Source organism: Hyperolius riggenbachi, chromosome 3, assembly GCF_040937935.1.
Source record: "Hyperolius riggenbachi isolate aHypRig1 chromosome 3, aHypRig1.pri, whole genome shotgun sequence".
In the NCBI taxonomy this organism is placed as follows: domain Eukaryota; kingdom Metazoa; phylum Chordata; class Amphibia; order Anura; family Hyperoliidae; genus Hyperolius; species Hyperolius riggenbachi.
Genome location: NC_090648.1, coordinates 221,564,515 through 221,587,174, shown reverse-complemented (window position 1 = coordinate 221,587,174; position 22,660 = coordinate 221,564,515). Strand labels below are relative to the sequence as shown.

At 41.1% G+C, this 22,660-nt stretch overlaps 1 protein-coding gene across 8 annotated transcripts in view; it reads left to right on the top strand.

The window, feature by feature from the left end:
- Positions 1–22,660, top strand: part of HERC1 (HECT and RLD domain containing E3 ubiquitin protein ligase family member 1) — a 193,207-nt gene that overhangs the window by 39,684 nt on the left and 130,863 nt on the right. For all 8 annotated transcript variants that reach the window (XM_068275796.1, XM_068275797.1, XM_068275795.1 and 5 more), the window contains exons 2-11: positions 1,978–2,099; positions 2,607–3,565; positions 6,152–6,247; positions 9,594–9,788; positions 12,809–13,120; positions 13,227–13,323; positions 16,891–17,034; positions 17,134–17,261; positions 17,374–17,518; positions 19,666–19,837. In XM_068275796.1, the coding sequence (XP_068131897.1) occupies positions 2,636–3,565; positions 6,152–6,247; positions 9,594–9,788; positions 12,809–13,120; positions 13,227–13,323; positions 16,891–17,034; positions 17,134–17,261; positions 17,374–17,518; positions 19,666–19,837 (2,219 nt within the window). In that variant the 5' untranslated portion in view covers positions 1,978–2,099; positions 2,607–2,635. The remainder of the gene's footprint in view (positions 1–1,977; positions 2,100–2,606; positions 3,566–6,151; positions 6,248–9,593; positions 9,789–12,808; positions 13,121–13,226; positions 13,324–16,890; positions 17,035–17,133; positions 17,262–17,373; positions 17,519–19,665; positions 19,838–22,660) is intronic.

Here is a 22,660-nt window from a genome sequence, read left to right as displayed (position 1 = left end):
AGTAAAATTCCTTTATAGTAAACTCCCAAGGAACCAAGAAAAGTAGTTTACTATATCAGAAATGGTCATACGCAAGCACAAGCTATACTGTAGTATTGGATCTTAATTCAGTCAGGGAACACCCTTGACTGTTTTTGTACACATTTTCTGCACAGAAAAACTGAAAACTCATATTAATCAATGGGCTACAGCCGTTCACACTTAATGTGTTTTACGCACGCAGAAAAAAACTGACATTCTGCGTCTTGATTCTGCACATTTTGTCAGTTTTCTGTATTAATTACATTAGCTGCTGTGAAAAAAACTTGTGTGTTTTTCTGAAAAGAAACAGTGTGCAGAAAAACACGCGCAGAAAACTGAAAGACAAGTGTGTTCCCTGCCTCAATAATTGGGACTTGCAGTCTGCTCGCTATCTGCACGCTACTACTTTGGGCCTGTGTGGATTACCTCAAAAGCACCAGTCGTTGAGTCCTGTGCTCCTGTGTAAGTTGCTGCCTGTTTACTGAAGGAATTGCCTGTCATCTGTGACTTGCTTGTGAATGGCTGCAATTTTACAGTATAATCTGGGCTACACAGAAATGTGGACAGAAGAGCACATTATCGGTACTGTACCTGCATTAACTGGTGAGACATATGCTTCATGTGCAAGCTGTTGCGTCATTATTGCATGCAAATCCCTCGAGCACTGTGCATATTGATTTAGCATTGTCGGTTCTCGCTTGCTGAAGCATTAAGAAAAATTGACTCCCAGTTATTGGCTGAACTAAGATCCCGTATTATTATAGTATACTTTGTGCTTGCCTATGGCTACTTCCGATACAGTAAACTACTTTACTTTAACTTTAATACTTGTAGCTGTGTAAGTCTATCATACTTTTGTTGTTGTTGCCCTATATTTAAAATCACTCCAAATCACTCCAATAAAAGTTTTATGTTTTAGTGCATCTTAAGGGCACATTCCCTAGAGGAAACAGTTTTCAATTCTTCTTCTTCCCCTTAATACTTAAAGGAATACTATCGATACCTAAGTGTTCTAAAATGACAGTGTGCAAATAATGTCTAAGTAGCTATGTAAACCTTTTCCTACTTTTCATGTTAAATATCAGAGGCAAAAACTGTAATTTTATTGAGGGTAGGATTTAGCTATATTGGGACAAATCAATTGCAGAAGGGGTGTCTGCTTCAATGCACAGCCAGAGTTGCATATCAGACTACAGAAAGAAAATATTAAACATATCAAACTCTGAAAGCAAAAACAGTATGAGAAGCTGTGACAATTAGTTACATTTCCTCTGCTCTCTTCAGACACTTCAGTCAGAAACAGAGCTCCCAACAGCTGCAGCTCCTGTGTACTGTCTCTCTCTGTCACACACAGAGCTACACATAGAGTTAACTGATCAAGTGTGAGGGGAATTTCCCCTCTCCTCATGGCTCAGTCAGCCGTCAGTTTTGGCGTCAGTAAACTTTGAATGTATTTTGTTAACAGTAAACAAAGAAGTTGCTACTAAAATGTATACACCAGTACTTAGCAGCACTTCCCAAACAATTCCTGTGCCAATTGAAAAAAAATATGTGAATCGATAGTATTCCTTTAAGTTATAGTAAACTACTTTGCCTAGTCCCTTGAAGCTTACTGTAAAGGGATTCTACTGTAGTATAGCTTTGGATATCAAGGACAATGGAAGAAACAGTTTTGGGATTTTTTTGTTGGCTTTGTCTCCGTCTGAAAAAAAAATCCAATTTATTCAATGGTGAATGATGATGATGGAACCTCTGCCATTTTCCCTCTTTTACTTACTTCTGTTCTTGGTCACACCAGAACCATGATGGGCAAAAGTCAAAGTGAGGAAGACGGCAATAACATACCGAGAGTTTTTCTATTTATAACGAACTAAATATTTCAACTGTTTTGTGTGGTACTACTGTACGTGTTAGATTTTCTTTTGATTAAACTTTTTGTATGCCTTTCTCTTGCAGAACCAAGTTACAAGGTGAAGGAGTTGCAGTATTCCAAAGGAATATGGAGAATTCAGCATCCCCCCCCATCGCTTATGTTGTTGCTGAGTTTAGCATGAAAGATACAGGCAGCATTGTATAGAGTAAGTCATTTTTATAACCTTGTATACCAGGCTTACTTCTGGCAGATTGACAGCAAAGTTATTACTGTCAATCTGCCACCACTCCCTTGATACAATTGACCAACTTGATTGATTTTGGCCAACAAAATAGATCTAATGATTGTTCGGGCTGGCATGTTGAGGCATCAATTTCTAGCAAATTCAATTGAATTGGCCAAAAATCGACGGGAAAAAAGAGTGTTCAGTGTATGGCCACAAACTGATTAGTATATGGAATTTTGTAATTTGAAAGTCCCTAGTTAATTACTGACATAGATAATGTGCAAGTGTGTGTACAGTTTGAGAATAGCAAAAGTGCACCTAATAAAGGCATATATTTGTAGCACCCGGTTCCTATCCTTAGTTCATGCTTAGGAATAACGTAACATTTTAGGCATCTGCTCTTGATGTGACAATAAATCACCTTTTGAAAAACTTTATAGCTGTTTCTATTTGCACACTGACATACTGTCTTATATTTTCTTTCAGCTGGATCCATGGCAGTACAGTAAACCGCAATGGCTGGCATGATGCCCCCTGTGAAAATAAAATGGCTGGAGCACCTGAACAGCTCCTGGATTACAGAAGATAGCGAATCTATAGCTACCCGGGAAGGTGTATCAGTCCTATATGCCAAGCTGGTCAGCAACAAAGAGGTGGTCCCTCTTCCACAGCAGGTCTTATGCCTTAAGGGACCCCAACTGCCAGATTTTGAGAGGGAATCCTTATCATGTGATGAGCAGGACCACTACCTGGATGCTTTACTCAGCAGCCAGCTGGCTCTGGCCAAGGTGGTGTGTTCTGACTCTCCATTTGCTGGTGCTTTGAGGAAGCGGCTGCTAGTTCTCCAAAGGGTTTTCTATGCTCTATCCAACAAGTATCATGACAAAGGCAAAGTTAAACAGCAGCAACATTCACCTGAGAATAGCTCTGGCTCTGCGGACACACTTTCTGTTAGTGAGCGCCCACGCTCCAGTACTGATGCCCTTATCGAGATGGGGGTGAGGACTGGGTTGAGCCTTCTCTTTGCATTGCTCAGGCAGAGTTGGATGCTTCCGACTGCTGGACCTGGTCTGAGCCTATGTAATGATGTCATACGAACAGCCATTGATGTAGTGAATTCTCTACCCCCTCTATCCCTTGCTAATGAAAGCAAAATACCCCCAATGGGACTGGACTGTCTGGCACAGGTCACTACTTTCCTGAAAGGAGTCACAGTTCCTAATTCTGGTGCAGATACGCTGGGAAGGCGTTTGGCCTCAGAGCTTCTCTTGGGTCTAGCTTCTCAGCGGGGTTCCCTCCGTTACCTCCTGGAATGGATTGAGATGGCTTTGGCAGCTTCTGCTCTGGTCAATGAAGCTGACAACAACAAGATACTGACAACACAGGAAGGCATGATCAGCTGTGATTGCTTTGTCAGCATTCTCCAGCAAATGAGGAGGTCGTTGGTATGTGTTTTATGGTTTGTCTGTTGTTCAGTTTATATTTTAAGTAATGCTTTAGGCAAATATATTAAGAGTTCCTTAAAGAGGAACTCCAGTGAAAATAATGTAATAAAAAAATGCTTCATTTTTACAATAATTATGTATAAATGATTTAGCCAGTGTTGGCCCATTGTAAAATATTTTAAATTCCTGATTTATATTCTGACATTTATCACATGGTGACATTTTTACTGCTGGCAGGTGATGTAGCTATTTCCCACAATGCAACAGGGTTCACAGACAGAAAACTGCCAAGAGTACATACTTAGAATTTCTTTGTGGGAGGGGTTTCACCACAATATCAGTCATACAGCGCCCCCTGATGGTCTGTTTGTGAAAATGAATAGATTTCTCATGTAAAAGGGGGTATCCGCTACTGATTGGGATAAAGTTCAATTCTTGGTCGGAGTTTCTCTTTAAAATTAAACTCCAAACATTTTTCTTATTTTGGCATTGGACAAGGGTTACAACCTCTGTAGGTATTTACTGTGCTCAGTGTTCCAACTGGGGAGATACATTTTATACAGAAAGACAGAGTACGGTAAATTTTCCAGCGGGAGGGGAAATCCTACCTTTGACAGCTCTCATTGGAACACGTGTTGCCATAGGGAGATTTATGAGATTGCAATGCTGGATACACAGGATACAATTAGACTGAAAGATCTGCTTCCGATCAAGAAAGGGATCACTTGTGCATAACTGATCTCAAAATTAATCTTTTTCTCAATCAGATGCACGTCAGACATGCAGGAAATAATAGAACAATCAGTCTATCTCAGTGTTTCTCAACATTTTACTGTTATGTACCCCTTTTAAAACCCTGTACTCACCAAGTACCCCCTAGCATAGTAAACATTATCACAAGTACCCCTTGACAAATATATATTTGATGGTAGTACATTAAAATTGGTTCTAAACACTTTCCAAGCATGTACTATTGCTTTTAATTAGCAAAAATATTCATTTGGTATTGTTTAAATAAGATTTATCATTTTCTTAAACTCTAAATTTGTATTATTGGTAACGTTTATCAAGCCAGAGTACCCCCTGGAACCATCAGAAGTACCCCCTGGGGTACGCGTACCACATGTTGAGAACCTAGGGTCTATCTGACATGGAAATTTCATCATGTGGAGCAAACCAATGTATCACATGCATGTTTCCCCAGTTATTTAAAAAAATGATTGAAAACTCAAAGAAATTGCTTGGGGTTAAAAATTAAGAACTTGACAATCTATCCTACAGAATTCAATCTTCTAAAAATTTGTACAGAAATATCTGCCATTTGATTTGAGTTTTATTTAAGAAAAAAAATACAAAAACCCAAAACACAGGAAATTAGATCAGATTTCTCGCTTGAATGTAAGGGGGAAAAATCGCTTTTGCAATTTACCGATTTACCTTAAAATCTGAACTTTTTATTGTAGCGTATCTGGCCACCTTAAAATATATTGGATTACACTGTTACTTTACCTGGGATACATATTAATATCTGTATACAAGTTGAGCTCATTTCTGATGCTGCCACTGTTTGACTTTCCTAACCTGTTTCATTTTTTTTTCTAGCTGTAGACTCATGCAATTACTATATGCACTTATTTAAAATAATATCAGGAGTATATCAAGAGTTCCCTTACAACATTGGTCCCCAAACTTTTTTTTTTTTTTTTTTTTTTTAAGTCAAGGGCCGGATCAACATACTTTGAACTGCTGGGGGGCCGGCGTGTACTTAAAATGATGTAGAAAAACATTACACTGAACCTAGGTAGTGTAATCAGCGCCTGAAACACCATCCCCCACACGCAAAGCAATCAGTGTTCAAAATACATACTGTATTTTCAAAAGTTTCCCCCCCCCCCCTCCAAAACTACCCCCTTTCCCCAGTAATTGTAAGGACTGCAAATTATCCACCCTTCCACACGCGCACGCACACACTGCTTTTATATTACCTCTAACCATCCCACCACTACCACAATGTTTTTGCGCACCAGACAGTGAAGCATACCCAGGTGACAACCTGCCATACAATTGGACAGCAGTGCCACCTAATGCAGAATTGGATTGGAAGCCAGCGAATTAATTCTTGCTGGCTTTAATATGGAAAAGTGTTGCCAGCAATGCTGCCGCATCTATCAGTAATACATTGTGTGTGTGGAGGGCTGGTAAAAAAAGCCTCAGGGGGCCGCATTCGGCCCGAGGGCTAGTTTGAGGACCACTGCCTTACAGGCTTTTTTTATACTGAATTCTAATGAAAATATGACAACATTGCTTGTAGTATAGAATCAGTGATGTTCATCATATATGTGGTCCCTATTAGTATTGCTACACGCCTGTTTTTAAGATTCCAAAGGGTTTATAAACTGATTATAATATAGTGAAGCATTTATAAATTTCCAACCTGGTTTAATGATCACACATGACACTCGAATCATGGCTATTACTGACAATATTTTAAAATATAGGCATTTATATGGCTCTGCTTTTGTGTGTTTCAGTTTACTTATGTGTTCTCTATGTGTGAAATATGTCCTGGCCTACTTCCTGTTGTAGGGTTCATCAGCAGATCGCAGTCAGTGGAGGGAGCCTACCAGGACTTCAGATGGTCTTTGTTCTTTGTATGAGGCTGCCCTGTGTCTTTTTGAGGAGGTAGGTTAATTGTTCTCTTATTTCTATTTTTGCAAAAAAAAATTTTTTTGTACCAGTCATTTTCCCTTCCAGCTTCAGGAAATCTTATATAATGCTTAATGATTTGTTATTGTTATCATGTTACAAATGCTTAGCATGACTTGGATCATAAATCCTTTAACCACCCTGGCGTTGTATTAAGATCGCCAGGGCGGCTGCGGGAGGGTTTTTTTTTTAATTAAAAAAAAAACTATTTCATGCAGCCAACTGAAAGTTGGCTGCATGAAAGCCCACTAGAGGGCGCTATGGATGCGTTCTTCTGATTTCCTCCGGCGGCCAGAAGTAACACGGAAGGCCGCAATGAGCGGCCTTCCGTGTTTCGCTTACCTCGTCGCCATGGCGATGAGCGGAGTGACGTCATGGACGTCAGCCGACGTCCTGACGTCAGCCGCCTCAGATCCAGCCCTTAGCGCTGGGCTCAGGCGGCTGGGGGGACCCTCTTTCGCCGCTGCACGCGGCGGATCGCCGCGCTGCGGCGGCGATCAGGTAGCACACACGGCTGGCAAAGTGCCGGCTGCGTGTGCTGCTTTTTATTTGAGCCAAATCGGCCCAGCAGGGCCTGAGCGGCAGCCTCGAGCTGAGCTCGTCCATAATGGAATCCTGTTGTGAGGAGGGTAGAAAGGCTATCATACGTCTTTAATGTTCAACAAAATAGCAGTAGTCTGTCATTGTAATCTGAATCTCATATCTGGAACAAAGGATGCAGCCGCTGAAGTCAGTACAGCTGATCTGCATATTTGTTTTGGGTCATTGACTCCAAAGCGTAGGCACAAAGCAAAGTAAGTAGTAGTTATATTTTTTTTTAAAAAGGGAATTTTGATGGAAACCATATTTCCCCCTCTACAGCATTTCTTTATGAAGTTTACAAAACTGATTAAGGTGGCTGTGTTATGAGAGGGATATTTAGGGATATTAATTTTCTTTTGAGTAATGTCAGTTACTTAGTTTGTCCTGTTGATGCTTCTGGCTTCAGTAGTGTCTGAAAACCACTCATTCTGGGTCAACAGCTTAAAGGGGACCTGAACTCAGAACTCTTCTCTGCTCTAAAAGATACACAACAGCATAATACCATTTAAACAAAAACATTTTTGTTACAGCTGATTCAAATCTTAAAATAAAACTGCACTGTTTATACTTCCTGATTCATTGAAGCAGACATACTGTTAACCAGCCAAGCGGTATGGACGAGCTCAGCTCGTCCATCACCGCCGGAGGCTGCCGCTCAGGCCCTGCTGGGCCGATTTTAGTGAAGTAAAGAGCAGCACACGCAGCCGGCACTTTGCCCGCCGCGTGTGCTGCCTGATCCGCCGCGAGCAGCGGCGAAAGAGGGGTCCCCCCAGCCGCCTGAGCCCAGCGTAGCCGGAACAAAAAGTTCCGGCCAGCGCTAAGGGCTGGATCGGAGGCGGCTGACGTCAGAACGTCGGATGACGTCACTCCGCTCGTCGCTATGGCGACGATGTAAGCAAAACAAGGAAGGCCGCTCATTGCGGCCTTCCTTGTTTATTCTGGGCGCCAGAGGCGATCGGAAGAACGCCTCCGGAGCGCCCTCTAGTGGGCTTTCATGCAGCCAACTTTCAGTTGGCTGCATGAAATAGTTTTTTTTTTATTTAAAAAAAACCCTCCCGCAGCTGCCCTGGCGATCTTAACCACTTTACCCCCGCGCGTACGTATTTCTCCGCCCCTTTTTCCATCCTTTAAAAACCAGGGACGGAGAAACACGTACTTTCCGCGTTCCCGACGCTGCCCGCGCTCCCGCTCGTAAACACGCCGCCCGCCGCTAGTAAAACCGCCACCGCCCGCTCGCCCAGAGATCAATGAACGGGAAAATCCATTCCCGTTCGTTGATCTAAGCCCCGCAATGATCAGCTGCTCTCCTATGGGCAGCGCGATCATTGTGAGAAAAAACTCACGTGTCCAGCCTCCTTATTCTTCCTCCAAGCTTCCGGAAGGAAGCTTGGAGGTCGCATTAAAACAAAAAGTTACTGTGGCCATCTTGTGGCCAAATAGTAAACTACACCCTAACATTTTTTAACATACAAATAAATGACTTTTAACACATAAAATTAACTCATTACCTCCCACACTCCCCATTTTTTTTTTTTTTGTAATTAAAAAAAAATTAAAAAGTTTACAATTAAAAAAAATACATAAATAGTTACCTTAGGGACTGAACTTTTTAAATATTTATGTCAAGAGGGTATAACACTGTTACTTTATAAACTATGGGCTTGTAATTAGGGATGGACGCAAAACTGAAAAAAATGCACCTTTATTTCCAAATAAAATATTGGCGCCAAACATTGTGATAGGGACATAATTTAAATGGTTTTATAACCGGGACAAAAGGGCAAATACGTTTCATGGGTTTTAATTACAGTAGCATGCATTATTTAAAAACTATAATGGCCGAAAACTGAAAAATAATTATTTTTTTCCCCACATTTTTCCTATTTTCCCATTTAAACACATTTAGAAAAAAATAATTCTTAACATAATGTCCCACCTAAAGAAAGCCTAATTGGTGGCGAAAAAAACAAGATATAGTTCATTTCATTGCGATAAGTAATAATAAAGTTATAGACGAATGAATGGAAGGAGCGCTGAAAGGTGAAAATTGCTCTGGTGGTCAGGGGGTAAAACCCCTCAGTGGTGAAGTGGTTAATAGAACGCCAGGGTGGTTAAAGTGGACCCGAGATTAACTTTTACTCATTGCATAATTGTGTTCCTTTACTATTGTTTATAGTGACATTTTTACTGCTGGTAGGTGATGTCACTGGAAGGAGATGCTGCTTGCATTTTTGGCAGTTGTAAACAGCTGTTATTTCCCACAATGCAACAAGGCTCCCACAGTGTGGTGTTAGGACCTCAGTGCTGTGAGGCGCTGACATCACATTGTGGGAGGGGTTTCACCACAATATCAGCCATACAGAGCCCCCTGATGATCCATTTGAGAAAAGGAATACATTTCTCATGGGAAAGGGGGTATTGGCTACTGATTGGGATGAAGTTCAATTTTTGGTTACTGTTTCTCTTTAAGTTGCAACTTTGCTTTTTAGTCTTGGGATTGCACTCTCTGGTGTTGGCATGACCGATTTATTTGTCTTCTGCATAATATTGGGAAAGCAGACAGAAAAGCCAGTGTATGTACTCTTTCCCATTGCCCATCCTAACACAAGTGCTCATGCCAAATTAACACAAATTGTTCTCTTTCTGCTAGTAATCTGTTTTATATTTCTTGCTAATCATGTATTCACAATATGTTACACATTCCAGTATATTTTTAAGGTATCCATATATTTTTTTTAAGGTATGCCAAATGGCTTCAGATTATTCAAGAACCTGTGCCAGCCCAGACAGTATCCAGACCGGTGAAAGCCCAGTAGTGTCAGAGACCTGTGAGGTGTATGTATGGGGAAGTAACAGCAGCCATCAACTAGTAGAAGGGACCCAAGAGAAAATCCTGCAGCCAAAGTTGGCCCCTTGCTTCTCAGATGCGCAGACAGTGAGTGATGTCTCTTGACTACTGTGATCCCGTGTGTGTGTGTGTGTGTGTGTGTATATATATATGTGTGTATATATATATATATATATATATATATATATATATATATATATATATATATATATATATATATATATATATATAATTTTTATATTTTTATATTTATTTAATTTTTAATTTTTTTTTTTTTTTTATTTTTTTTTAAATATTCAAGATAGGTGGTGACGACCATGGCGGCCATTTTTGAAGTCTGACATTTTGAATCAGACTTATGTTTCTTTAATAGGAAGAGGGTCATGTGACACATCAAACTTATTGGGAATTTCACAAGAAAAACAATGGTGTGCTGGGTTTTAACGCTTCTTTATTCTTTCATGAGTTATTTACAAGTTTCTGACCACTTACAAAATTTGTTCAATGTGCTGCCCATTGTGTTGGATTGTCAATGCAACCCTCTTCTCCCACTCTTCACACACTGATAGCAACACCGCAGGAGAAATGCTAGCACAGGCTTCCAGTATCCGTAGTTTCAGGTGCTGCACATCTCGTATCTTCACAGCATAGACAATTGCCTTCAGATGACCCCAAAGATAAAAGTCTAAGGGGGTCAGATCGGGAGACCTTGGGGGCCATTCAACTGGCCCACGACGACCAATCCACTTTCCATAAACTGTTCATCTAGGAATGCTCGGACCTGACACCCATAATGTGGAAAAATTTAGGGAACGTGCCAGCTTCAGTGCATAAAGAGGGAAACTCATCATCATGTAGCAATTTTGCATATCCAGTGGCCTTGAGGTTTGCATTGATGAAGAATGGCCCCACTATCTTTGTACCCCATATACCATTCATTTTTTTTTGTTCCAATATTCTTGGAGGGATCTATCCAATGTGGGTTAGTGTCAGACCAATAGCGGTGGTTTTGTTTAACTTCACTATTCACATAAAAGTTTGCCTCATCACTGAACAAAATCTTCTGTGTAAACTGAGGGTCCTGTTCCAATTTTTGTTTTGCTCATTCTGCAAATTCAGTGCGCCGATCTGGGTCATCCACGTTGAAATGCTGCAGTAGCTGGAGTTTGTAAGGGTGCCATTTGTGAGTAGCTAATATCCGCCGAAGGGATGTTCAACTAATGCCACTCCCCAGTGACATGTGGCGAGTGCTACGCTGTGGGCTCTTGCTGAATGAAGCTAGTACACCCACTGATGTTTCTTCATTAGTGACAGATTTCGTATAAATCCAACACTGAACCAGTTTCACGAAACTTAGCAAGCAGTTTGCTAACTGTAGCATGGGAGATGGGTGGTCTCGTAGGGTGTCTTGCATTGAAATCTCCCGGTTACTGCGTTCACCAGACATCAACACAATTTCTATCCGCTCCTCATGTGTTAACCTCGGCGACATGTCAATGGCTGTAAACAAAGAGAAACTTGTAAATAATAAATAAAGTTAAAGTTACGTTAAAACCAAGCACACCATTGTTTTTTCTTGTAAAATTCCCAATAAGTTTGATCTCGCATGACCCTCTTCCTATTGAAAAAACAAAAGTTGGATTCAAAATGTCCGACTTCAAAATGGCCACAATGGTCACCACCCATCTTGAAAAGTTTTCCCCCTCACCTATACTAATGTGCCACAAACAGGAAGTGAATTTCACCAACCATTCCCATTTTATTAAGGTGTATCCATATAAATGGCCCACCCTGTGTATGTATGTGTGTATGTTTGTGTGTATGTATGTATGTATTCTGGGTTTTTTTTGGTTTGTTTTTTTAAGCAACGGAGGCATTGATTTCTAGATTTACACAGTAAAATGTGCAAAACTTGCCTGAAGCGTTTCACACATCTGCAAACACAAAAAGCAGCCTTGTGTAAAACACATGCTTGTCACAGTTGTCACAATGTATTTTTTGTGTACAGCCTAACTTTTTATTCTGTCTCCTATATATTGTAGTCCAGATAGATGGAGAGGCTGTGTGAAAAGTGGTATATGTAAACTCTTTGGAACTACAGAACTGATCATATGAATAGTTTTTGTTTAGCTAGTAGATGCTTTTTAAAGACCCGATAAACGCAAAATGAAACTGGGCAAATTCTAAAAGCAGTAGTGTTTTATTAGGGTAAATAAAAAAAAATGAAATTTAAATGGAGCGTGCAGACTTGAGAGCTATACTGCTTTTTTTTTTTTTTTTTTTGCATACCGATTATGTGAATCGCATACAATGTATTTAATAGGAAATTTGCAAGCGGTTTTGGCATGTGAATTTTCATGCGAATTCGTATAGAAACAATGGAAAAGCACACAGGCACTGCAATGGTTAAATTCTCATACATAGTCCTCGTATGCAAATTTGCATGAAAATTCGCATACAACTGAAATACAAACGGAATTCGCATGCACATTTTTTCCGCGGCAATTCCCACCGCACAAAAGTGGAAACGGGCCCTTAAAGGATATCTGAAGTGAGAGGTGTATGGAGGCTGCCATATTTATTTCCTTTTAAACTATTCCAGTTTCCTGGCAGCCCTGCTGATCTATTTGGCTGCAGTAGAGTCTGAATAACACCAGAAAAAGCAGGCAGCTAATCTTGTCAGATTTGATATTAATGTCAAACGCCTGATCTGCTCTATGCTTGTTCAGTGGCTATGGCTGAAGGTATTAGAGGCTGCGGATCAGCGAGACAGCTAGGCAACTGGTATTGCATAAAAGGAAATAAATATGGCAGCCTCCATATACCTTTCTCTTCAGTTGTTCTTTAAGTACCTTAAACTGCTAACAATATTTTCTCTAAATATGTTTTAAAAATCACTTTTATTTCTATAGTGTCTGTTTTTCTTTTGGAAGCAAAATTGTGTGTGTGTGTGTGTGTGTGTGTGTGTGTGTGTGTGTGTGTTTTGTCTTGTTTTTTACATTCTATATAATTTTTCTTAATTCGCCTTTTAGGCAGGGTTTCTGTTTTTATGGCTAAAACTGATTAGGTATTGCATAGACTTGTATTTGTGTTAAATTTTCATACAGATCGAAGCTGGACAGTATTGCACTTTTGTTATATCTACGGATGGCTCTGTAAGAGCTTGTGGGAAAGGCAGCTATGGGAGATTGGGTCTTGGAGACTCAAACAACCAATCTACACTGAAGAAACTAACTTTTGAGCCTCACCGTTCCATCAAAAAAGTTTCCTCCTCAAAAGGATCTGATGGCCACACCCTAGCTTTTACCACAGAAGGAGAGGTTTTCAGCTGGGGAGATGGTGACTATGGCAAACTGGGCCATGGAAACAGCTCCACACAGAAATATCCAAAACTTATTCAGGGAACTCTACAAGGAAAGGTAAAAATCTCACCTATGGTTTTTAGGCATTTGAAAAGCAGTTCATTCAGCTATATATGGTTACCTTCTTATCTGGGGGTTACTTAATGGCTTTCTGTCTTCTTAGGTTGTGGTGTGTGTCTCAGCTGGGTACAGACACAGTGCTGCAGTCACAGAAGATGGTGAATTGTACACATGGGGAGAGGGAGATTTTGGAAGACTAGGTAACTGAATATGTATAGTTATCTTATATTTACTACTGCTGATGCTTTACAATTCACAACATTAATAAACTCACATTTTAAATCTTGCAGTTGTTTAAACTGTGTTAGTGCCCATTCCAATTTAGTATGCAGGAGAACAGAGGTGCCAAAAGGATAAAAGGAAGCTAAATGAGCTTAAAAACCAAATTCTTGGTAAATAGAGGTAGTGGTGGACTTACCTCCTTCAAGTAGGCTCAAGGCGACTGTAGTAAAGACAGTCAATATATTTTATTTATGAACTCCAAATATGTAACGCGTTTTGCAGGTTTGATCCCGCTTCATCAGGCAATAACAACGAAGCAATTGCACATGTGGTCAGTAGAAGAGCCAGGCACCATTCCAATTTAGCCACATCGAAGTCCCATTATCCTGGTCACATGGTAATCAACAATAACCAAAATCAATATAAACTGGATAGCAATCACATCTGGTGAATTACACATACAGTGTCTACCCCAGTTAATTACTGAGGAACGCCCACCCTGAATTCAACATCAATTAGTCATATCTTAATTTTTACATGTCTTCATCTATAAAAAAAAAAGTTTAAATCAGGACTGTATCGTGATTGGTATAGTTTTCTCCCTATAAATTAAGATATGGCTAATTGATGCTGAATTCTGCGTGGGCATTCCTCAGTAATTAACTGGTGTTTATAGAGAGGGGGGAGAGAGATAGGACACTTTGCATCAGAGTTTAGAGAAGTCACACACGCCATCTTCACACCTGCCCCTGGATAAATAAGGGCAGCTAGAGAGGGAGGGGGCATGGTGGCCCCTTTAGCTATTAGAAACCAGAAGAAACTGCAAAAAAGGACATGGTTACCTTTAAGGATGATAGCCACGGGATGGGAAACGGCAGATCAGGGAGATGAATCTGCCAGCACATGTCCACCTACATGGTCTTCTAGCCATATCCCATCAACGTATCCCAAGTGCATGTTCACACGTGTTTCTCCTCTTCCCTGCCACTGAACAGGATGCCCATTCGGTAATGCACTGCTAATTACATTTCTGAAGGAAGTATGTTTGAAATTCATTTATATACATTTCTTCTCCACTTTTGTTCATAATCGGCCCAATAGAGACCTGTGTAAATGACCCAGAGATCTTTGTACAAACTATAGAGCTTGCCAGGAGAGTGGGAGTTCCTTCCTCTTTACCCTCCCCTAAGCACACCCACTTCCTCTCTCTGCCGCTTGATGTGGAGCACAGAGAGGAGGTAGGCAGGGTCAGCTCTGTGTTCACAGAAAAAGACTGAGGCTGGGTTCACAGTGGTCAGTTGTATAACTCTCTTGTTATAATGACTGTGAACTGCAATGGAGACTGGCCGTAGGCTTTAACAGAAAGCCAGCATGCAGCGAGTTAGAGAAACCAAATCTGCTACAGTGAACAGGCCCACAGAGTTGTATGGGCAGTGAGTTGACATGCAGAATTTTTCTGCATCGCAACCGACCACTGTGAACAGGGTCTCAAGGTATATTTCCACTAGGGTATACAGTATACATTTTGCATAGATTTTTATACGCATCTAACAATCCATTCATTGGGAAACTGATGCGGGGTGCAGAAATCTGCAGCTTGCTTTCCATACTTTTTTTCATGTGGATATTGGCATTCAGTGGAAATGACTCCATTGGCATTCATTGGTTTCATTTGTAATGGTAAAATTAGCATTGCAAATTTGCACTTAGTGCAGTGTTTCTCAAATCTGTCCTTGTGACTCCCCACCGGGGCTTGTTTTGCAGTCAACCTCACCTATGCAGAGGTGGGGTAATTAACGCTTGATAAAATGCCAGATCAGAGAGGTTTTCCAGGCGTTTTTGTTACAGTAGCTGTTCAGTAACAGCTTTACTGTAACTATCTGTAATCTGCTACACAAAAAAAGCTACACTAAACCGCAAAACGCTTCATAATAATAAGAAAATCTGCTAGCGGTTTGTGGATCTGCTAGCGGTTTTTGGTGTGCACTAGTCCTGAGTGGAAACAGGCCCTGATGGGGGAAGGGGCAAAGTTTTCTGTTTCTGACATTTGAATAGGAAGTCAACCCTGCAAACCCACCTAGCCAGCTAATAACCAATGATAATGGAAAAATTATTTATGTACACCACACAAAAACTTTGTGCGTTACAAATTATCCAGTTCGGCCTATCTGGACGAGCTTCCTCGTCCAGATAGGCACTGGTGCTGCCGCCGGCTCGTGCGCGCGATCGGGCGCGCCCCCGCGCGCGCTCCCGCTGCCCGCCGCTAGCCCCCCGATCAGTGAATGGGAATATAATTCCCATTCACCGATCTAACTTCCCCGCAGAAATACCGACGCTTTCTCTCCAGAGAGCGCGGTATTTCTGCCCCCAGGAAACAACTCCTCAGCATTTTAGTTCCTAGATGCGAGCTGGTTCGCATCTAGGACTTTTTTCACTGTGGCCATCTTGTGGCCAAATAGTAAACTGCACCCACATACATTTTTGATTAAAAAAAAACATTATTTTACATTTAAAATTAGCAGTTTCCCTCCCACACCAAAAATTACCCACATACACTTTTTTTATTTAAAAAAAAAAAAAAAACAATTAAAAAAAAAAAAAAAACAACATAAATAGTTACCCAAGGGTCTGAACTTTTTAAATATGCATGTCAAGAGAATATGTTATTATATTATTTAAAATTATAAGCTTATAAATAGTGATGGACGCAAATTGAAAAAATGCACCTTTATTTCTAAATGAAATATCGGCACCATAAATTGTGATAGGGACATCGTTTAAATGGTATAATAACCGGGACAGATGGGCAAATAAAATACATGCGTTTTAATTACGGTAGCATATATTAATTTCAAACTATAATGGCCAAAAACTGAGAAATAATGAATTTCTTCCGTTTTTTTCTTATTCTTCCTGTTAAAATGCATTTACAGTAAAGTGGCTCTTAGCAAAATGTATCACCCACAGAAAGCCTAATTGGTGGCGGAAAAAACAAGCTATAGATCAATTCATTGTGATAAGTAGCAATAAAGTTATAGGCGAATGAATGGGAGGTGAACGTTGCTCGGATGCATGAGATTTTCGGACCGCGGCGCTGAACCGGTTATGGTATATTCTGCACAATATGCATTAGAAAAAAATGAGCCTGGACCAGACCTTTTAAATGAAACCGGCTTAGTTAAGGGAACAAAGCAACTTTAGCTGGGAACACACGATACAATTTTCTGTCCGATCGGGAATCGGATGATTATTTCCGACATGTCCAATCTGTTTCCGATTGAAAAAGGAATCGATTTTGCAAAGTCATCATTGAAAAATCGATTCCTTCATCGCTCGGAAGCAGTTTGGACATATACACACAGCACAACTTCCTGTCTGATCACTCGTCCTTCGGACAGGTAATTGCATTGTGTGTTCCCAGCATTAGTTGCAGCTTAAAAATAAATAAACTTTGTCTGTATTTAAAGAAACAATAGTGCAGTTTAGCTTCTGTTATTTATATGGTTCTTTACTAGCTATAGATTTCCTTCTGATTTTCTTTTCAGGCCATGGGGACAGTAATAGCAGGAACATCCCTACGTTAGTGAAAGATATCAGTAATGTGGGTGAAGTCTCATGTGGAAGCTCTCACACTATTGCTTTGTCTAAAGATGGACGGACAGTCTGGTCTTTTGGAGGAGGAGATAATGGTAGGTACATGGCAAAGAAATGTTAAACAGATGGTTAGCTGTATAAATGGCTATGAAAACTGCTATGAGATGTTTATTAATTAGAAACCTGATCTTTAGGAAAACTGGGTCATGGCGACACTAACAGGGTATATAAACCAAAGGTGGTAGAAGCATTGCAGGGAATGTTCACTCGGAAGGTGTGTGCTGGGAGTCAGTCATCTCTGGCTTTGACATCTACTGGACAGGTACCACAATTTTACTATGCTGTATTCTACTTCTTGTTCATTCATTTCCTGTTTTGCCACTCTAAATCTTCTTCCATAATCAATTGTAAGCGTTATGCCATCTGGTTTACAGGTCTATGCCTGGGGCTGTGGAGCCTGCCTGGGGTGTGGATCTTCAGAAGCAACTGCCTTGCGTCCCAAGCTAATTGAAGAGCTGGCTGCCACCAGGATAGTAGACATTTCAATAGGCGACAGTCACTGCCTTGCATTATCACATGGTATGCACTGTTTCCTAAAATTGTCTTAAAGTTAGGTACACATAAGACACACACTTCAGGTTGCAGTTCTTGGGCAAGGCCTGTACAGATTAGCTGTTTGGCTCATAACCAAGCAGTCTGCACTGCTCTATGGAAAGAGCAGAAGCATAAGCAGAACCAGGTTGAGTAAACCTCCTATTGATGTTCACACTAAACAAGACAGGCCAAGGGGGAATCAATATTTCCTGGTGGAACATGGAAGAAGAGGCCAGAGACTTCAGTGAAAACCTGCAGTAAGGAATAGGCCTTGCCATCATCCTCTTGCAGTTAGATGCTAAAGAAGGTCCAGAGTCTGCTGTGTGCTGTGAACAAGCGTCCAAAGGAATGCGAGTCAGTTTTCAGCAACCGGACAGTCCTGCTGCACATACCTTCTCGCTTTTCCTGCTCTTTAGGATCTAACTGTAAGTGAATGTTGGTGACACATCGCAATAAATACATCTGTCTTATTTGGACCGTGCCCTTGTTGCCTCTCTCCAATCCTTTCATTGTGAAAATTCAGCATGTCTAGGGAGTAAAACGAGAGGAATTTTTTTTTCTGTGGGCATGTAGGAATAGTTGCATGAGGACTCACTCTAACTGCAGTATTTTGTTTGGATTTTTAATCTCAAAGGAAGACGCATGGACTACCCAGAAGATATAAAGTGTGTACTTCGCTATAATCCTTTTGTGTTAAAGGACAGCGGAAGTGAGAAGAATATGGAGGCTGCCATATTTATTTCCTTTTAAGCAATACCAGTTGCCTGGCAGCCCTGCTGATCTATTTGGCTACAGTGGTGTCTGACTAACACCAGAAACAAGAATGCAGCTAATCAGTAATGCCAAAAAACCTGATCTGCATGCTTGTTTTCGGGTCTATGGCTAAATGTATTAAAGAGAATCTGTATTGTTAAAATCGCACAAAAGTAAACATACCAGTGCGTTAGGGGACATCTCCCATTACCCTCTGTCACAATTTCGCTGCTCCCCGCCGCATTAAAAGTGGTTAAAAACAGTTTTAAAAAGTTTGTTTATAAACAAACAAAATGGCCACCAAAACAGGAAGTAGGTTGATGTACAGTATGTCCACACATAGAAAATACATCCATACACAAGCAGGCTGTATACAGCCTTCCTTTTTAATCTCAAGAGATCATTTGTGTGTTTCTTTCCCCCTGCAGCTATCTTCCACTGAAGTGTCAGGCTGTTTCTTCCTGCAGAGTGCAGACAGCTCTGCCTGTATGTAATTCCTTAGTATGTGAAAGCCCAGCCAGCTCAGAGGAGGATTTATCCAGCTTGTAAAAGATAATAGAGCAGAGAGAATCTGCACTAATCTAAATAACACACAGGCAGTGTGCAGAGAGGGGCCTGGAGGGCGGAGATGCATCACAGAACCACAACACTGAAGAACTTGGCAGCCTTCCAGACACAGGCTGACAAGTCTGACAAGAGAGAGATAAGTTGATTTACTACAGAGATGGTGATAGTAGAACGTGCTGCAGTAAGCCAGAGCACATTAGAACAGATTTTGGAACTTGTAGGATGGAATAAAACCGGATGAAATTTTTGTTACGGAGTCTCTTTAAGATGCGTACCCGCGCACTACCAAATGCAATGACTGGTCCGCCGGACCCTCCCGCTGGGTGATCTTTAGCCGACAGTATGCGCGTGTGTACGCGCTGTCGGCGGAATGATAAGGCTGTTTCTGAACGATCTGCTGACCTTTAGAGGCAAGGGGACAGCCAAGCAACTGGTATTGCTTAAAATAAAATAAATATGTCTGCCTTTATACCCCTCTCACTTATAGTTGTCCTAAGCAAGTAAAATTCTGTTGTATTTTTGTGTTTTACCCTGAACACACTAGAAAACCTTCATATGGAGTGTGTATTTATTAACTTATAGTAAACATTAGTTAACCAGAGACTCATTACTTGGTGGTGACAGCACCGCAGATTTAATCTTATTTTAACAACTGTGAGTAAATAGGATAAGCCTACTGTCATTCCTCTGTCAATGCTTGCGTGGGGAACTATATATGGTACATATAGTTTCATTCATGAATAGCATGAGAAGTCTGTTATGTCGTTTAAGCTGCATGCTTGTCATTTGTACAACATGGTCTCTTTTATCAGATAATGAAGTTTATGCATGGGGCAATAACTCCATGGGACAGTGTGGTCAAGGAAATTCAACTGGTCCCATCACTAAGCCAAAAAAAGTCAGTGGACTGGATGGCGTCGCTATTCAGCAGATTTCAGCAGGCACCTCTCACAGCTTGGCATGGACAGCTTTACCCAGAGACAGGTGAAGTTCTAAAACATATGTGATTGATTGCAGATGCTACTGTGGTAATCATAATGAAACTGTTCTGGAATGAGAAGTTCCATCAGGTGGTATCTATAGAACCATGTACTATCCCTTGTGTTTGGCATGTGCCAGTATTGCACCTGTGCAACATTCTGACTGGAATAATGTGCATTTATGGGGACTGGGGGAGATGAGGACCTTTGCAACCACTTTATTACACAGTAGTTAAGTACAGGTTTGAAATGGATGATGACCTAATGGTTTGCTGTGGTTAGCACTATCTTTTCTTTTCTTGTTTATAAAATAAATATTACTATTCAGATTTTAACCACTTCGCATCCAGACCTTGTTTTCCCCTTATTGACCAGAGCAGTTTTGACATTTTAGCTATGTCCCTATTCAATCAGCAATAACTTTATCCTTACTCACGACACCTAAATGATCTAGATATTGTTTTTTTCAGGATAAACTAGACTTTCATTGGGGGATATTTTGTCCCGAGATTTTTTATTTTCTGCGCATTTTAGCGGGAAAAAAGAGGGAAAACCGTTAAAATTGCATTATTTCTCAGGTTTTCTTCAATTCTAGTAAAAAATACAAAGTGCTACAGTAGGTAAAAGACATGCCATCAGTATTAAGTACACCAAGGATAGATAGCCAGGTGTGTGCCCAGTATCAGACCCCCCCCCAGTATAGCCAGAAGTGCCCCCCAATATCAGCCTCCATTATAGCCAGATATGTCCCCGCATTTGCGACCCCACCCCCACCCCATATATATATATATATATATATATATATATATATATATATATATATAATCTCATTATAGCCAGATGTGTCCCCAGGATCAGTGTTCCCCATTATAGCCAGATGTGCCCCCAGGATTAGTGCCCCCCGCCCCATTGTTGCATATGTGCCCTCAGCATTAAGTTATGTCCCTCAGGACCATCAGATGTGCCCCCCATTATGAAATCCCCCTCCCCATTACCCTGATGGGCCCCAATAATAATTTCAACCTCCCCCCCCCCCCCTTCAAATTTGGAACCCCCACCCTCTGTTATGGGCAGCCAGATGTGCCCCCCCCCCCCCTTACCACTATGCCCCCCCCCCCCCGGCCAGATCGTTAAAGAAAAGCCCCTGCAAGATGAATATCTCACCTGAACTGGTTCCTGCGATCATCCTGCAGCTCCAGCCTCCATTCACTGCGCTTCAACTCAGCCCTGTGATACCGAACACCGGGTCCCGGCTTGATGACGTCATCAAGCCGGGACCCGGATATTCAGCGTCACAGGGCTGAGTGAAGAGCGGTGAATGGAGGCTGGAGCGGCATGATGATCGCAGGAACCCGTTCAGGTGAGATATTCATCTTGCAGGGGCATTTTTTTAACATTCCGACCACGGAGGGGGAGAGATGAAGCATCACGCTGTTTGCTACAGCGGTGATCATTCATCCGCGGGGGGGTCACTAATTGGCTACAAGGGAACATGTTCCCTTTTGCCAATTAGTAAGGCAGCTGACAGTGCCGGGGGGTGCGCTCTGAAGTGCACCTGTTCCTGCACAAAAGGGCTGCAAGCAGGTCAGTATATCTACGTGGCTGTGGCTTGGAGGGTGCCACAGCTGACGTAGATATACTGTAGTGGCGGGTAAAGTGGTTAAAATTGTTCAAAAGAATTGACTTTACATGTACATGTCTTTAAAATGTTACTTTTACTAGCCAGTTACTCTTCAGTGAAAACCTAATAATCACTATGGTCCGGGAATTAACTTTTTCATCATTGATTTATGTAGCACTGGCACATTTATGCAGTGCTTTGCTGAGTACACAGCACACAAGTCCTAACCCTATAATGTGTTGCTTGGCAGGGTTTACAATCAGGACCTTTTTTCCCTTTTAAATGTCATGTTCCAATCAACCTAATATATTTTTTGGGGGTGGGATAACTTTCCAAGGCAGTAGATGTGTTGTAATATATGTACTTGAGGACCACCTGTGTGTTTAAAGGCCTTGATGAGCATGATGCAACAGACAGTATCTCACAAAAGTGAATACACTTCACATTTTACTAAACGTTTAACTTATCTTTGATACAATGTAAAGTAGTCTCTGTACAGATTGTATAACTGTCAATTTGCTATCCCATCAAAATAACCCAACACACAAGTGAGTATAACAATAACAATAATATTTCTATAGTGCTTTTCCCTGGGGACTCAAACCTTGTGACCCTGCATTATGCAGTCTCAAGGGCTCGGGAAAAGAGGTGAGTTTTTAGCCTTTTTTTTTTTTAAGCTGTCCAGAGAAGGAGCCTCTCGTACTGATTGTGGAAGTGAGTTCCATAGAGTAGGGGCTGCATACCGTAGTATAATCCTAAAGTAAAGAATGTCAAGATTCTGCCAACCACTATTTTCCAGCACTGCCTTAAAGAGAACCTGTACTGAGTAAAAATATTTAAAATAAACACATAAGGTAACTTCAAATGAACATTACATACTTACCTTGCCATCAGTTCCTCTCAGAAGCTCACCATTTTCTTCTGACAATAATCCCTTCCAGTTCTGACAATATTTTGTCAGATCTGAAATATATCAGTTGCTGTCCGTAAAATATCAGTTGCTGTCAGTTATAGCTGAGAGGAAAACTGATGTACTAGGTAATGTCCATGTTTCCCTATGGCTCAAGTGGGTGATGTTACAGTTTAACTGTGTGCTGACCAGAAAGCTGTTATGGGTAATGGCCATTTTCAAAATGGAGGACGGAAAATTCCCTTGATCACAGGACGCAGGAAAGGAGAAAGAGATTGAGGAGTAGACTGCACAGG